This window comes from Phytophthora ramorum, assembly GCF_020800215.1.
Source record: "Phytophthora ramorum isolate Pr-102 chromosome Unknown Phyram_PR-102_s0024, whole genome shotgun sequence".
Taxonomy (NCBI): Eukaryota; Oomycota; class Peronosporomycetes; order Peronosporales; family Peronosporaceae; genus Phytophthora; species Phytophthora ramorum.
Window position 1 is genome coordinate 23,642 of NW_027150670.1, and position 16,837 is coordinate 40,478.

At 56.7% G+C, this 16,837-nt stretch overlaps 4 protein-coding genes across 4 annotated transcripts; 2 read left to right on the forward strand and 2 right to left on the reverse strand.

Annotated features, from left to right (window-relative positions):
• Positions 1-157: 157 nt before the first annotated feature.
• Positions 158-4,030, forward strand: KRP23_14948 (uncharacterized protein; the record flags this gene model as incomplete). Its single annotated transcript, XM_067885831.1, has 4 exons — positions 158-319; positions 389-501; positions 568-637; positions 707-4,030. 4 exons carry the CDS (start codon positions 158-160, stop codon positions 4,028-4,030), a joined length of 3,669 nt encoding a protein of 1,222 aa, XP_067736842.1.
• Positions 4,031-4,942: 912 nt separating this feature from the next.
• Positions 4,943-8,280, reverse strand: KRP23_14949 (uncharacterized protein; the record flags this gene model as incomplete). Its single annotated transcript, XM_067885832.1, has 6 exons — positions 4,943-5,883; positions 5,943-6,060; positions 6,125-6,956; positions 7,018-7,363; positions 7,423-7,568; positions 7,634-8,280. 6 exons carry the CDS (start codon positions 8,278-8,280, stop codon positions 4,943-4,945), a joined length of 3,030 nt encoding a protein of 1,009 aa, XP_067736843.1.
• A 558-nt stretch (positions 8,281-8,838) lies between these two features.
• Positions 8,839-13,266, forward strand: KRP23_14950 (NPC intracellular cholesterol transporter 1; the record flags this gene model as incomplete). The annotated part of the gene is made up of 1 exon (XM_067885833.1): positions 8,839-13,266. The coding sequence occupies one exon, from the start codon at positions 8,839-8,841 to the stop codon at positions 13,264-13,266; it is 4,428 nt and encodes a 1,475-aa protein (XP_067736844.1).
• Positions 13,267-13,436: 170 nt separating this feature from the next.
• KRP23_14951 (uncharacterized protein) lies at positions 13,437-14,417 on the reverse strand (the record flags this gene model as incomplete). Its single annotated transcript, XM_067885834.1, has 1 exon — positions 13,437-14,417. The coding sequence occupies one exon, from the start codon at positions 14,415-14,417 to the stop codon at positions 13,437-13,439; it is 981 nt and encodes a 326-aa protein (XP_067736845.1).
• Between the last annotated feature and the right edge of the window lie 2,420 nt (positions 14,418-16,837).

The following is a 16,837-nucleotide window of genomic DNA, read 5'->3' on the forward strand; positions in this document are numbered from 1 at the left end:
AATACACAAAGCACAGTTCTACGTGTGTTATTACACATGGATCTTTTCCACTTGAAATATGTATGAATAATACACTCGTATCCTGTACTTTGTAACTACCACACTTGTGTACTTACAACTACATACAGCTCGGCCAACCGACAGAGATTGAAGAGAAATGGGGAGCGAAGCGGTGCCGCCGCTCTTCGCGATGGCCGTGCGCTACCGCGAGGGGGACGAAGTCAAGAGCCCGTTCGGACCCGGACGCGTGCGCAGCTGCGGCGACCGCAAGACGCACGTGGAAGTGGCGCTGGCGGGGGGCGGCGTCCTGTACGCCCGAGTAGGTGGCTGTTGACGTGGGTTCCAGTTTGCTCGCGTGCTCTGATTCGTGATTGCATTACTGTAACAGAGAGGCTGCCTGCTGCCGGAGCTGCGGATGCTCCGATGTGGAGAGTTTCCACGAGACACGAAAGTGATGATCCTTTCACAAGAAGCCGTGGAGGGCGTCGTGCTCGACTACATGTGAGGAGACGACCAAGGGGAGGGAGGGGGGCTTGAATGGGGTGACTGACTGTAGAGTGTTGGTAGAGTGTCGGACCAACAGTATCAAGTGCTGATTGAAGACGGAGACGAAGACCATCACTCTGAGCTCCTGCCGGTGCGTCCTCTCTGCTGCATTCTGGTGTCTTTTTAGACCCTCACTCTGTTAACTCTTGGGTCTTCGCAGAAGGAGGAGCTGCGTCTGGCGAAGGAGACGCGCGTCCGCACCAGCTTCGGGCTGGGGACTATCACAGACTACAGAAGGGCGAACGACTCGTACGCGGTGCAGCTGGACGGTGGCAGCGTTGGCTACTTGCAGGCTCAGGACGTGTCGTGTGTCGACCTGCGGCTCCTTGCAAAAGTCCCCAAGCCTTTATCTGCCGACAGGATTTACGACGAGTTCCAGGGGCGGATCACGCGCGACGACGCTCTCGTGCTGAGTCTCAAGGCCAAGCAGGCGTACCGCCAGCTGCAGATCTTCTGCGAGCAACACGCCGAGGCCATCTCGTTCATCTCGACCAACGCGTCCTACGGGGACCAGTACTCGAGGGCGCTCGCTTCGCTGCTTGACCCGAGCTTCTCCGATGCAACGCAACGCTTGAAAGCTGCCAGTGGGAAGGAGCTCAAGCGGTTGAAGGACATGGCGGTCTCGGCCAAGACGATGCTGGAGAGCGACCTCCTTGAAGGCAAGGACTCGGCGGCTTTCTTCGCAAAGGCAGCCAATGTTCTGAGTCAGCTGAAGAACAGCGACGAGGTCAAGAGTCTCCACTCAAGTCTGCGCGAAAAGGCCACCGCTGAGCTCACTTCAGCCCGACAAAGACTACTTTCGCAGGGTAGTAACTCTTCACTGCTGACAAATTCACAGGAAGAGAAGAAGCTTGTTTTGTCGCAGGTCTTTCAGGTTTTGGAGAGCAAAATGAATGCGGAAAAGCCTCGGTTGAATGCGCTGAAAGCATCCCTAGAGCACCAGACTTTGCAGTCGGAGGTCCTCGCAAAGATGCAACAGCACGAAGGCGATCTTATGAAGGCCCAAGAGACCATTTCTCGCCTCGAGAAGATGGCGAGCGCAAAACTGGGCGTCAACTCGATGACCGACTTGGACCCGAGCACGCTGGCGCAAAAGGCCGAGGAACTGCTGCCCAAGCTGTCTTCGAAGGCCGAAGTCCTAGTTCTTGCATCTGAGAAGTACTGGCTGCAGATGCAGCAAACATCGCATGGACAGACATTAATGAAGAAGGCTAAGGCACTGGTGGATTCCGTTGAAAACCCCGACGAGTTCTGCGATAACGTGAATAAGGCCATTGCTGAAGTCCAGCTTGACAAGCTGGCAGAATGGGGGACTACTTTGTCGAAGAACCGTGAAAAACGACAGGCGTTCGTGAACCGGATGAAGGATCACTGTCTCGACTTCTTCACATCTGTTTTGCCTACCATCAAAATTGACACGATTTCGGGGGTGGAGGATGACGTCGGGTATTCCATTTCAAAGCTCGATTTGTCGAATTTCCGTGTGAAGAAGGAGCGAGTGAATGTGCGGATGGGGACAGTAGTCGACGAAGAACTATTCACAGTTCGCGCGACGCACCTGACGGCGCTTCTCAAGGGCTTTGACTGGACGTTCGAGCAAAACTATTTCCCTTATTTGCATGGTGGAGGTGTAGCGGATGCTGCACTCAGCGGTGGCATTATTTCCTTAGGCTTCAAGGCGGAAAAGAAAGTTGTGAACAAGGACACTGGTGAGTTTAAGCCGATTCTGGTGCTGAACTCGATGGCGATCGAAATCCGCCAGGAACTGAAGCTTACAGTACAAGGGAGCTGGTTCAGCGCGGTCTACAACATGCTAACGTCGCTTTTTGCGGAGTTGATCCGCGAGTATCTGGCCAAGACTATGGAAACGAAGTTACTAAAGCACATGATAAAGTTGCTTGGCACGTTAAACAAGCAAATGGACGAATTCTGGCCGCTGATATTTCAGCTACTGGACATCCGCATGGAGGATTTGCCAACTGCGAGCCCGTGGCGTGGCGCGAAAGAGGTGGAAATTCAGCCTCAAGAGCTTGAATGCACCTTCACAGAGCGAAACACTGTTCCCTTCACCTTCTCAAAGGGTGTACTCAACAAGTACGTGGTGGTATCAAAGATTTTGGACGTCCAGGCTTCTTCTACCAACACTGAGTCGGACGATAATCAGGATTTCCACTTGGCTGGCGATCTGAAGCGCGTTCCGGTTGGCAGCAGTGTGCTGGCAATCAATGGTCTGTGCTGCAGCAAGCTGACCGTAGAGGAACTACGAGCTTTGCTGGAGACACTGCCACTCCCTTTCACCATGCGCTTCTCGTTACTACCCGAGGACCCTGCCAAAAATCGGCGACTGCAAATGAGGCCGCAACCTGAGTTTACTACGTTTACGTTTCGACAAGAAGGACCATTTGGACTGCGGCTACGAGCTCGCCCGCTGGCGTCCTGCGGCGTTATCGTTGTGGGCTTCACAGCGTCAAAATCGGATGGCAAGAAATGCCCGGCTGAACTCAGCGGCAAGATTCGCGTTGGGCAACTGCTGACAAAGGTCAACGCTGTGGATTTACGCTTCAAGACGCTGTCCGAAGTCTTGGCCGTTCTCCGTGACTTGAAGACTCGTCCTGTGACGATGCAGTTTGCAGCAAGCCCAGATGCCATCATTAAGCTACGCGACTGGCCTCCGATGATCGAGTTAGAGGACGCATCATCGTTCGTGTGTGATGAAGACGACCCACCATCTGAGGGCAGGAAGTACGTGGTGCTTTCGGCCTTCGCTCGAGTTCCGTCTTTCGCACAACGAAGTCATTTAGTCGAAAAAGGCGACGTGCTCCTTCGTGTGAACGGGGTTTCACTGACATATCCGGATTACAATAATTTTACAGACATCATGGAAGCGCTGCGTGACGTTGCGAGCAAGAAGGAACCTATGCAGGCTGCGTTCGTGAGCCGAGAAACGTACGTGTCGATTCGTAAGCAGCTGCAGCAACGACGACTCTCCGACAGCAAAAGTGATAGAGACTCGTTGTCACGCAAGACTGCTGGAAACCCTGACAGTGTCAAGGCCGAAGACGGAGAGAAACAGTCTGCTGACGAGGTATCTTCTCTATCGGCCAGCGGTGACGACGCAGATTTGTTGGCATCGTTTCCAAGGAAGGAGATCGTTTTCCCAAAGGCACCACTAGGGATCCTGTTTGGCAATTGGAAGGACGAGGCCATCTACATCAAAGCGTTCATATCGAGCCCAGGGCCCGCAGAGAAAACGGGTCTTATCAAGCCGGGGCAGGCAGTGCTACAGGTGTGTGGCCATGCTGTTCCTCGGGAGGCTACTCCAGGTGCCATTGAAGAGATGATTCTCAAAGTGACGATGGAGACAAAAGCCCAAGACAATGGCAGCAGCTCCGATGAGACTACGGTATCCAAGGGAACTGACAAGAAGCCTAAGTACACGCTGACAGTTCGTGATCTGGAGCTGGAGCAAGAATTGATGAAGTAGGGGGGAAACAAATGGGCAAATGTGAAGGCTAAGTTGATCCAAGATGAAATTAAGAGCGGTTGATCGACGCGTTAGGTAGAGTTCTGGAATCATCTAACGGCTACTGTTGATCTGTGAAGGAAAAGCAATGCTCAGGGGCAGAAGGCGGCATTGAAGTGCTGCTCCTCAGGGCAGTTCCGGACCTTGTTGTCGTCCGATGGAAAGCGGGAGGCATCTAGGCAGTTTGCGTACTGGCAAAGTAGCGAGCTGCAGGTGAAGGTGGCATCGGTATCTCGGGATACTGGCTCAATCATCACGCCGACATTGAAGCCCTCTTTGCTGGTCTTCGTGACGCATGACTCGTAGCTGTCGCAGTCTGTAGCGCCAGGAGGGACAGTGCTGATGTCGTACCAGACTTCACTGTCTCCATATGCAACTACAGGGACAAATTCAAGACAGTGAGCAATAGGCGAATCGGTCGAGACAAAGTACCAAGGGAGGATACCTGCGCGTAGCTTCGGCGCTAGGACTGTGGCGATACACCGTGCTTTGGTCGATGCTGCGATCGCAACCAGCGGTTGGAGCAGATAAATTACCGGCGTCCAGGCGACAGATCGAATGGTTATCGTCCACGCTGACCTCGACATTGCACTGGTTCCTGAAGGTGGCCGTCGCAGCGAAGGCGCCTTCAACAAGTCAAAGGGACCCCAGCAATTGGCAACAGAGTGAGAGCGCACGCTCGCTTGGACAGCATGTTTGAAGCACACAGAAAGTTGAGCAATGACTGTGCTGGCCACGGGCCCCAAGCAGTGGATGGCCAAGTTTCATCGCACCCCAGCCACTACTTTGCCTCGTGTCGGAAGACGTTGCTGGAAAAGCAGCTTCGAAGCACCATGCGCAGAACCTTCGCTGTCTTTATTGATGTCGTCGGCTCTACGATGCTACACTGATGTTGGCTTTCTGCAACACTTGCCGCAGCAGTAAGGTCGTATCGCCTTGGAAATTGTCGTCGTCGTCTTCCTCTGTAGTCGACTCGAGAACTCGTGGTGTAGCTCGCCTCAGCTTGATCTTGGCCTCGGCGGCCCACGTCGACAGCTTGGACAGCGTCTGGAAGGACACATTCTCCTGCACTCGCTGGGTTTCCGTCATCTCGACGTCGTCCAGATCTTTATCTTCCTCCTCGTCATCTTCCAAGGACTCCGAACTCATCGAGACAGAGGCCATGACAGCAGCTAACGAGTCGAAGGACCCTTCTTCCTTGTCTTGGGTCAGCAGCGTAGTGGACGAACCCAACGGCAAGAGTGTACTCTTGCGCTGCTCGATGCCCATGAGGATCTTCTTGTTGGACACGCCACCATAGAACTCCTCGAGGATGACGCCGCGCTGGTGAGCCAGCATGACCTGCACAAACTCATCTTTGTCGATCACGTTGTCTTCTCCTGCCGCACGATTGTAAAGTGCCAACGCGTCACGGCGGTCCATGGTCGGCTCCAGAACCGCCACCAGCTCGCAGAACTCCTGGAAATCCAAGGTGCCGTCGCCGTTCGTGTCCACCATCGCAAACATGCTGTGAATGTCCTGAATCTGGTGCTCGTACAGCACGAACCAGTAGTTCATGACCTTTTCTAGCACCATGTCAATGTCGAGGCCTCCGCCGTTCGCTGAACACCGCTGGCGGATTTCGTCTTTGAGCTGACTCAGTGGCCCTCCAGGCTCGTTGCGCGTAAACGAGAACGCCAGATCGATCGCTTGCCACACGAGCTCGTGCTTCACAGTCACCGACTTGGGGCTGACGAAGATCCCGTCGCCGAAGAAGGTCTTGAGATTCTGTGCAATGGTCACAGCTTGCTTCCTGCCTTTCTTGTAGACACCAGCTGAAAGGCGACCGTTAGCCGTGCTTCTCGCCAATACCAACAAGCAGGCAGATACATACCGTTGAAAATAATCACGGCAACCAGCAAGAAGAAGTCGACTCCTTGAACGGAGCAAGCATGGGACTCTGGGTCGAGCGAGCCTGTAAGGAGACCGAAAGTCCTCACACGAGCGCTTTCCTGTAGCATCAAATGTGAGACCCGTTGCCCCACAAGTACAAAACCCAATACGACATTCACGTACCCGAGCGTTTTTGCGAATGGCTGCATCCAGGAAGACGAGTTGGCTGATGGCGAGGTCCTTGAGTCCGTAGTGCAACACGTACATTTCCATGATGAACTGTGCCAGGTTGGTCCGTGGCTTCCCAGACGAATCGTCCTGTACGTCTTGGAACATCTTGGCCTGGTAGTAGCCAACAATGATACTGTGGAGCTCGTTCAGCGTCAGTGGCTTGCGCTTTAGCAGGATCTTGCGCACTTTCGACGGCGCGATCTTTGCTTGGTCGATGATGTTGGCGATGCCGTAGCCGAATTTGTTCTTGGCGCGGTTCTTGAGGATGAGGTCGTCGTCACTGTCAGCTGCAACCAGGTGCCGCCTCCGCTTGCCTCCACTCTCGTTGTGTCGGCGAGACTCGTCGCCGTCATCTTCCGTCTGAATGGCCTTGTCCTCCGTGAAGTTCTGCGCGTTTGCCAGCTGATCTCGCATCTCTTGAAGCTGATGCTCGTGCTGCTTTGCGTTTTCCTCGGCTTCGGTCATGAGCGTGTTGTTTTTCCATCGCAGCTCACTCAGGAGCGTTTCTGCCTCTTGCAGCCTCTGCTCCAGGCTCATGGAGCTTTTCTTCTCGCGTTCGAGCTCATCGACAACGTCCCCGACACTTTCCAGCACTTTGCGGTCATGGTCGCACAAACAATCGTCCGCGTCGGCACTGGAGCTTTCTTTAAGAGCTTCACCCGTGTTTGGCGTCTCGACGATCTGCAAAATCAGCGCCTGGAAGCGAGTGATTCGCGCAGCCGACCGCTCGAGTATCATGTTCTGGTGCGCGTTCGACTTGACAAGAACCTGGGCCTCAATCTGCCTACAAGGACGGCGTTAGTTTGTTACGGCTGCAAGCAGACGCCCCGTGCGAGCGTGCGTACCGTGTGATCTCCTTCATTTCGTCCTGGAACAAACCACTCATGAGCTTGTCTTTCTCCACTGGGTCCATTTGGTCCGCGATCACAAGGAGCGATGCCGCCGACACCTGCGCGTGCAGCGCCTCAATCGCCCCCAGCACGATCTTCTCCTTCTCCTCGTCACTGACGTGCTGGAAGTGCTGCAGCACGCCCTGCAGTTTGCTGTTCAAGTCTTTCCCGTACGTTTTCTTGGTGCTGATCTGGTCCAGCTTATTCGCATGAAGTTGCTGCTGCACGTGCTTCAGTTGCTCGTTTCGAGCCCGCTCTTCACCCAGACGCTGCTGGTGTATCACTTGCTGCCTCAACATCTCTGTAGGTAATAGAAACACTTAGCCACTTGGCAAGCGAGGGGGTTAAGGAGCGTCCTACCCTGGTGGAGATCTTGCTTCTGCTGGTGGGAAACCGCGTGCTGCTCATAGAACGTGGTGAGGCGAGAGAAGAACTCGAGCGCCTCGAACTCGCCGTTGCGAATCAGAGACGGATCGTGGTTCATGTAGATGGCCGCCCCCAAGTCGCTACGCAGGAGTCAAGCGCCGCGTCAGTGGTCATGGTACCTGGCCAACAGAGTGAACGTACGTACTTGCAGATGCGAAAGAGAATGTCCTCGTGTCTCGCGAACACGCCCGTGGCCTTGCACAGACAATGGAAGGCGATGGCCGTCTGCAGGCGGTTGGGCACGGGCTTGCCCTGCGTCAGCACGCGACTCTCTCGGAACAGCATTTCGCAGTAGAGCGCGTAGGACGAGAAGCTCGTGGCCTCGTGCGAGAGCGACTGCAGCCACTTGGTGATCTTCTGCACGTCCGACTGGCCGAGAATCGCTCGTCTGGGCGACCGGATCGTCATGTCCCCGGGCGGCGGCGCCATGAGAGCAGCGAGCGACACGACCGCATCGGTGGGGAGGTCCCCCACAGGCGACGGAGCTCGTGGAGGGATTGGACTCATCCTGGCCACGACACGCGGAGACGCCGGGTGCTTCCTCCTGGCGAATGGACTGGGAGCGTCACAGCCGACCCGCCAAGGACTCTCGGGCGCTGCAAATGCCGCAACGCGTGGGCTGCCGCACTGCTTCTGACTGGAGACTGGGGACGCTGCGAGGAGGTCGGCCACGCGAAGCACCGACTGGGCGAGCACCGATCGGTCGGCGTCCTCCTCTGTCGCGAGACTGTCGGCGTCCACATGGCGAGGGAACAGGAGCGACCCGCCCACCACGAGTCGAGGCGTGGGCATCTTCCAGGCGAAGTGCCATCGCTTCACGGTATTTCGGGGCTCCTTGAAACGGGCTTCACTTCAGCGACCATCACTCTGCGAGTCATGCAATTAAACGATAAACGACAATCACTCCACGATTCAGCAATTGGCGTGGGCGTCTGCCAGTCGGCGTTGAAGCGGCTGCACCCTGAATCCTGCGTGTCAAGCGAGACGCGACCATCATGGCGGCGCTTTCGGTGCTCCTGCATGGCCGTCGCAGGTGCTCGCGCTTTGGCTGGCGGAGGGCCTTTCGCCGTTTACCGCGTTACCTAACCCAGTGGTGCATTTTGATCACTCAGACGCCCGACTAAGCGGAGCCTACCGGCACAAAAGCCTCGCAGACGCGCGCGTCAAGGCAGACGCCTGCGCTGCCTGTACAGACACTCGGGTCCAGTACGTGGAGACTCGCCGTGCCACGCTAGGATACAGGGTCTGATCCGTCTCAACCACTGCGAGTCCAAATGATCCCTCAATTGGCCACCTATGCGACCTCCTCCCTCACTTCCCAATCGGCCGCCCATCGGACACATCTCGACCATGCGCGTCTCGACCCTCGCGTCGTTGCTGCTGCCTCTGGGCGCGGCTCAGGCGGCCAGCAGCTCCGGCTCCACGTCCTCCTCGGGCGTGTCGTCCGCCTCCAGCTACGTGCCGTGGAACCTCGCAGACAACGCGACCAACCTGGCGCTCATCGAGTCGCAGCTGTCCATGTGCACGTACTCCAAGGTGGAACAGTGTATCCAGAGCCCAGAGCTCGTGCAGGAGCTCGGCACACTGTACCGAGCGCCCGGCTACTGCATCGCCATGGACTCGGCCTACGTCAACATCACCACGTCGCTGGCCGCCATCCCCAACCGCTACTACCCCACGTCCGTCGAGGACGCGTACGACGCCGGCTTCTCCAACAAGTTCTCCGAGTGGTCGGACGCCAACCGCGAGCAGTTCGAGGTGGACTGCCCGCTGCTGTACAACGAGACCATCGCCCTGGGCGACGACATGCTCTGCTGCACCGAGTCCCAGTACACGGGCCTGTCCACGCAGGTCCGCATGATCCCGGGCCTGTGCTCGGCCTGCAAGGAAAACCTGCGCAACATTTTCTGCCAGTTCACGTGCAGCCCCAACAACAGCCTCTTCCTCAACATCGACGAGGTGCGCATCATGTCGGGCGACGACGAGCACGAGGGTCAGATCTTCCCCGCCGTGGAGGAAGCCACGTACTACGTGGGCAAGGACTGGATCCGAGACATCTACGACTTCTGCGAGGACGACAGCTCCTTCTCGCTGCTGTGCAACCCCAACCAGGACTGCACGGACGGCTACGGCCTCATGGAGTACATGGGCAAGTACGCGTACAACAGCATCGGGTCTCCCGAGCAGATCAACGTGACGACCATGGACCAGTACTCGGAGGAGATTCAGATGACCGAGTTCTGCCACTGCGACGCCAACGCGACCAACTGCATTTCGCCCATGAACAACAAAATGACGTCCTGCGTGGGCGTCTGTGGCTCGCTCTGTGCCGTAAGCTCGGACGATACCCGAACGTACACCGACGCCTGCTACGGCGCTTCGTCCGCCTCGTCTTCAGGTAGTGGCAGCGTGGTGAATAACAACGACGACTCGACCTGGGCCGAGCTGAACGAGTACCTGGCCACCAACATCCCGGTGACGGACTGGACAGCGCTCAACTACTTCCTCGTCATCTTCGGTGGAGTCGTGGGCTTGTTGCTGATCGTGGGGTTCATTGTCGCCATGCTTCGCGAGCGGAGATATAGCGCGGTAGACCGACGCTCAGACACCCCCCAATTGGGGTCTGTTACGCCAGACTTCCATGGTGTGGCTAGTGCGATGGCTGGAAGCGTTGTGCACTTGAGCTTCATGGATGAACTCATGACGAACAAGTTGCGTGCGTGGGCGCAATTCGTGTCGAAGGGCAACCGACCCAAGAAGATCATGCCGATGGTGCTGGTTGTCGTCGTGATCTGTGCTGCCGGTTTGTACAACATTGACATCGAGACTGACCCGATCAAGCTGTGGGTGTCCACGGCTAGTACGTCCTATGAGCAGCGCCAGCACTACGGAGACATTTTCAACCCCTTCTACCGCTCGGAGCAGGTCATTATGGTGCCCAAGGACGGCGGCAACATCTACCGCTCGTCGATTTTGAAGGAGGCCATCCGCGTCCAGAATGTGGCGGCCAATGTGACGTACACTTCTGATGATGGCGAGACCACCATCGAGCTGGATGACATTTGCTGGAAGGCCACGGGCACGGGCTGCACCGTCAACTCCATCACGCAGTACTTCCAGAACAACATGGAGCACTTTGAGTTCTACGAGAAGTACGGCTTTGAGCTGGAGCACTTCAGCAACTGCTTGTACTCTCCGACGACGTCCGACGTGGCACTTTGCACGGAGCTGAAGAACGCGTTGGACGATGGCGACTCGCTTCCCTCAAGCATGAGCGATTGTCCGTGCTTGTCGGCATTCGGCTCGCCTATGAACCTCTACAACACGTACCTGGGTGGTTTCCCCGACGGCGCTGAGAGCAACTATACCTTGTTCCTTGACTCAGTGGCGTTTGTCTCTTCGTACCTGAACTACAACTACGCTGATGACGACAAGAACGACGCTGCCATCAAGTGGGAGCGCGAGTACATCAAGACGATGAAGGTGGAGGCTGCTTCGAACACGGTGTTTGACGTCTACTTCTACGCGGAGATTTCTGTCAATGACGAGGTTGACGCTGAGTCGAGCAATGGTATGGGCCCCGTGGCGTTGAGTTACTGCCTGATGCTGATCTACATTTCGCTGGGTATCAATCGTTTCAAGTTCAGTCGAGAGTTCTTCATCTCGTCCAAGATCGTGGCTGGCTTCTGTGGCGTGATCAGCATTGCGTGTGGCGTCGCGTCGACGGTCGGTCTGTACATGTGGTTCGGAGTCAAGCTGCAGCTGATCATCATGGAGGTGGTCCCCTTCCTGTCGCTGGCTATCGGTGTCGACAACATTTTCTTGCTCATCCACGCTATGACCGAGAAGGAAGACCAACTCCGACGAGATCAGCCGAGTCTCTTCATTGGTCTGGAGCACAACCCGAAGGCCATCGAGGAGATCACTACTGTCATCGTGTCCGAAAGTCTGGCGTACATTGGCCCCAGTATCTTCATGGCCTCCGCGGCTGAGTCAGTAGCGTTCGCGTTTGGTGCCATCTCGAAGATGCCCGTAGTGCTGTGGTTCGCTGCCATGGCATGTTGTGCTGTGGCGATCAACTTCTGCTTCCAGATGACGTTCTTCCTGTCTGTTCTAACGCTGGACAAGCGCCGCGAGCTGAGCGGCAAGTACGACATCATTTTCAAGCGATCTTCGTCCGTGACAGCACAAACCCCTGCTGCACCAGAGACTCAGCAGTCGTCTGAGCCACTGGTGTCTCTGCAGCCCAAGACCCCAGCGGCTGACGATATCCGACCTTCAGTGGTAAATGAGAACCACTCGCTCACGCAGGTTCTTGACTACTGCGTGGATGTGTACGCGTCCATTTTGACCCACAAACTCGTGAAGCTCATCGTCCTGCTGGCGTTCCTCGCGTGGACGTTGTGGTCAATCTACTCGATGGAAACCCTAGACCAGGGCCTCCCGCAGAAGGAGGCCATGCCGTCCAGCTCGTACATGATCGAGTACTTCAACGCGCTTGATGTCTACCTGGCGACGGGTGTGCCCGTGTACTTTATCGTTGAGACGGGCTACGGACGCAACCCGGACACTTGGTCGCTGAACGCTGACAGTGTGGAGACGGTTTTCTGCAAGTCCAAGGACATCTGCGGCACGTACTCCATCCCCAACATCATGAATGCGCTGGCCAACAACGGCGACGAGACTATTACCCACATCAGCCCCGGCACGACCTACTCGTGGATGGACGACTTCTGGGGCTTCGTGAACCCGGACAGTGAGTGCTGCCGTGTGGATTCCGCGGGTGACTACGTCCCTATCGAGACTGGCAACGACACGTACACGACTCTGCGTTCAGATGACGACACGTGCCTCCCGTCGTCGGACACGGTACCTCCCGTCCCTGAAGACGAGTACATGTCGCTCTTCAGCATGTTCGCAACAGCTAGTGCTGGCACCTCGTGCTCGTACGGTGGTGGGTCGATCTACCGTGGCCAGTTCAGCATTGACACGGAGCCCATTCCGACTGTCAACTCTTCAACGCCTGCGGTGAACATCAACGGCAGTGGCTACGGTGACGAGATCACGGCTTGGTCGTACATGGTGACGGGAACGTCGAACCCGACGCAACAGCGCTACATCGACTCGTACAAGCAGAACCTTGCGGCGGCTGAGTGGATCAGCGAGAAGACTGGCGTGGACATCTGGGTGTACTCGCTGACGTACGTGTACTTCGAGCAGTACCTGACGATTATCCACGATGCGTATGAGCTCATTGGTCTGTCGCTGGCAGCTATCTTCGTGATCACGACGCTGTATTTGGGCAACGTCTTCTACTCGCTCACGATCGCGCTGACGGCTACGAACATTGTGGTGCTTGTGCTGGGTCTGATGCAGCCGCTGGACATCATGTTGAACGGCCTGTCAATTGTAAACCTGATCATTGCCGCTGGTATCGCGGTGGAGTTCAGCGGCCACTACGTGCGATTCTTTGCGAAGGCTCGTGGCACGGGCGATGAGCGCGCTCGTGACGCCCTTCGCCAGGTCCTGACGTCGGTGTTGTTCGGCATCACCATCACGAAGGTCATCGGTCTGAGTGTGCTGACGCTTGCGGACTCGCGCGTGTTCAAGAAGTACTACTTCCGCATGTACATGATGGTGGTGGTCTGCGGTGTGCTCAACGGAATGCTGCTGCTGCCCGTGCTGCTCAGCACCATCATGGACGTCAAGAGCTTCTTCCTGCGCAAGCGCTCGAGGAAGAGCGAGCTCCCGTCGGCACCGATCACTCGTGTGGAGTAGGCGGGGACATGTATGCCAAACGTATTCATAGCAAAACAATCCTCAACGCAGTATGCGTATAAACGAAGTATATAACGAAGCAAGTTTCAATGCACAGGATGATGTTGTAGGTTTTGAGACTCGACGCATTGGCTTAGTGGGAAAGTACCTTCAGGAGTTTGAAAGACAGTCTACCGCGCTGCATTGTCGGGTAGCGTCGTCCACTCGTGTTGAACTGAAGTGGTCGAGGTAGCCCCTGGCTCCTCCCCTTTCTCGAGGTCAGGGTGAATGGACTCGACCTTCAGCTCGTCCTTCTTCGTGATGGTTAAGAAAGCCACCAACACTGCGATGAGAGCCAAGAAGATCATACTCGTGACCGTCGTGCCGAGGTTGAGGCCGGTCTTCCAACCGGAAGGGAGCTCCTCCGTCTCGCCAGACCCAGACATCGACTCGGAGGCTGAAGCTGAAGCCGAAGCCGATGATGAGCCCGACCCGGAGCTCGAAGCCGAGGCCACCGAGTCCGCCGGGTTCTGTGACATCAAGTCTCCCAGCGAGGCTCCGAGCGGCCGAGTCAGCACGTACACCACCCAGAAGCCGAGCACCCCGTTGATCACCTTGAACCGCCATAGTAACCCCACGAACAGGATGCAACCTGCAAAGAGGACCAACGAGTTTCCGTAGCCAACGTCGAGCTTCTCTGCGATGAGATCTCCCGCCGACGTCCCCAACGCAAAGGTGACGAGCACGGTCAGCCAGTACCACGCCTCCCGACGCCGCGTGAAGATACTGTGGATGGACAAGTTCTTCTCGGAATGGTACCATGCCAGGAACACAACCCCCAGCAGACTGAGGAAGATGGGGGTGGTCACCGACAGCGAAACGCCGAGGTTGTCCGTGAGGTTGTCGCTTAGCAGAGTGCCCACAGTGCTGATGGCGACGATGACGAACCAGTAGAGCGGCGGGAAGTAGAAGTCGAGCTTCAGTTGGGCCGCGAGTGCCACCAAGAGGATGGCGAGCATGGTGCCGGAGGTGCCGCCCAGACCGAGACCAACATTTCCGTTGAGAAAGTCGGCGAACGTCTCGCCGACCGTCGTGGCCAGGACCTTGATGATCCAGAAGTAGACGGTGACCTGGGGCACCTTGACGCCCACTTGTTCGTCGAAGAAGCCCATAGCGGTTGGCGAAGGTGTGAGTCGGAAGAGGCTTTTGCTGCTCGAACAGCAACTTTGGAAGTGCTATCGGTGCTATCGTGGAGAGCGGGCGAGTCGAGTCGGTCGGTGTGGGTATCACGGGCCGTTGATGATAACTCGAAGCGCTGGTGGAAGGCTTCGCAATCGCATGTTTTGAGCCGGGGGACTGGAAACCCAGTGGTTTTGCAGCTGTAATATGTGGTAAGTTCTGAACCAAGCGATCTCACATTGAACCCATCTTGCTTGTGAGCTTACCGCATCGCTTGGAACGACGGTCAAAACTGACAAAGAGAACCATGCCGAGATTTTTTAGCGCCCAGATTTTACCACACCCTGAACACCAAATCTGTCCGCTGATGTGACAGGCCTCTGTCATACGGGTGCCACCGCGTGTGCGCGGTGGCCAATCAGAGTCGAGCGTACAACCGTTGGTTGGGACGGTCTCGAGTCTCGACACTGCATGTCCACATCAATCAATCAGAGTTCATTTTACCTACTTCCTCGCAACTACAGTGTACGTCGGTAACGGGTTCTGTTAGCCCGTTACACCTGGTAGCACTTCGTCGTCCGTTCAACGCCCAAGATCAAGATGAACGACATCTCGAGTATGTCGTTGGAGCACGAGAACTTCCCGCACCTGACGCTGATGGAGTGGGAAGCACTCCACCGCCTGGCAGCGGTGTCAGGCGACACGGTCGTCAAGACGCTCCTGACGACTGGAACGGAACACGAACAACGCTTGTGTGCTCAAGAGTTCTTAACGCGTGAGCTCGCTGATCTACGTCGGCGTGCGACGACTCCCACGCCGTCCAAGAACAAGACCGACATCGTCAAGCTCGATGTCTCCACATACAGCGGCGAAGGCAAGACCCGCCTTCACCTGAACCGCTGGTTCTGCGAGGTGGACATAGCGATCGAAGCTCGGCAATTGTCTACCGAGCTCGCGCGCACGCGCTTCCTGCTTTCCAAGTTGTCCGGGAAGGCGAAGGAGTGGGCGCTCGGCCGACTCGTGGCCGACGCCTCCTGCTTCCCGACGATGGCAGCTATGCAGGCTGACCTGCGACTCGCGTTCGAGCCGCCCCAAGATGAAAGCGTTCAACGGTCGGCATTCCTTTCGCTAAAGCAGGGACGTCTGACCATGCTCGAGTACATTCAACGCGCGCGCCATCTCGCCTCGTGTATCACGACGCAGCCAGTCGACATGGCCACACAAGTCCACGTCTTTGTCTCCGGTATGAATGCTGGCTACCAGCGCTTCTACTTGACCCGCAAGACGCCATCGACGCTGGAGGAAGCCTTCACTGTCGCTTTGCGTGAAGACTATAGTGTGTCGGCATCGCAAGCTTTCGATGTCTCACGGCCTCTTGTCCCTGACCCAGAGCCCGAACCCATGGAGGTGGATGCTATCCAGTCCTATCGCGGACGTCGGGAGCCGACGTCGCCTTCACGCCAATCCTCCACTCGGGGGTCGCGTCCTATGAAGTGTTTTCGATGTGGCAAACCTGGCCATCGCGCGGCGGTGTGTCGTGCTCCGTCGCCCATGGCGGCGAACGCTACGACTGCGAACGACGTCGCCGCTCCAAAAAACGGCGACGACCAGTAGGTGCGGGGCGCCCTACTGGGTGTGTACGGAGCGATGGTTCTCTGGTGGCAGAACCTCCTCCTAGCCCTCCCGTGCTTCACGCACGCCTATCAGCCACCACATCTGGCAGCGACTCGAGACTGATCGTACTCAGTCTCCACGTTGAAGGTGCACAGCGCCCAATACGCGCCCTGCTGGATTCCGGCGCGACGAACAACTTCGTTCACGCCGCGAGTTTGTCGGCATTGCCGGCGGACATGAGCATCCGCGAGAGCGGCGGTGAGATGATCGTAAAGTATGCTGACGGGAAGCCGCGGCGTACGCCACGGCGATCTGCCACCTTCGCGTACGAGTTTGACGGGTTCCGCGGCTCGGAGGAGTTCTTGGTGATCGAGCTGAGTGGCTCCTTCGACTGCGTCTTCGGAATCCCGTGGCTCGCTCGCCACCAGCCTGCCATCGATTGGCTCGCTGGTACAGTCCGCCCCCGCGATATCGACGTGAATGCCGTCGAAGCGTTCCTGTGCGGAACGCCAAACCAATGGCCGCATGTTACAGTCATGGACCCCGAATCCATGGCCCATGCTGCACCCGAAGCGAGCGATGGCCCTTCATGTGCAGTATGCGAAAACGCAACCTGCGCCGGTCCTGAGCAGGAGTCTCAGGACGCGTCCGATGTGGTCGAGCATGGGTTCCCACGTCCCGATGAGCAGTGGTTCTCGGATGAAGACGATGATGACGTGGTCGAGCATGGTTTCCCACGTCCGGATGAGCAGTGGCTCTCCCCCGAAGAAGAAGATGACGTGGTCGAGCATGGGTTCCC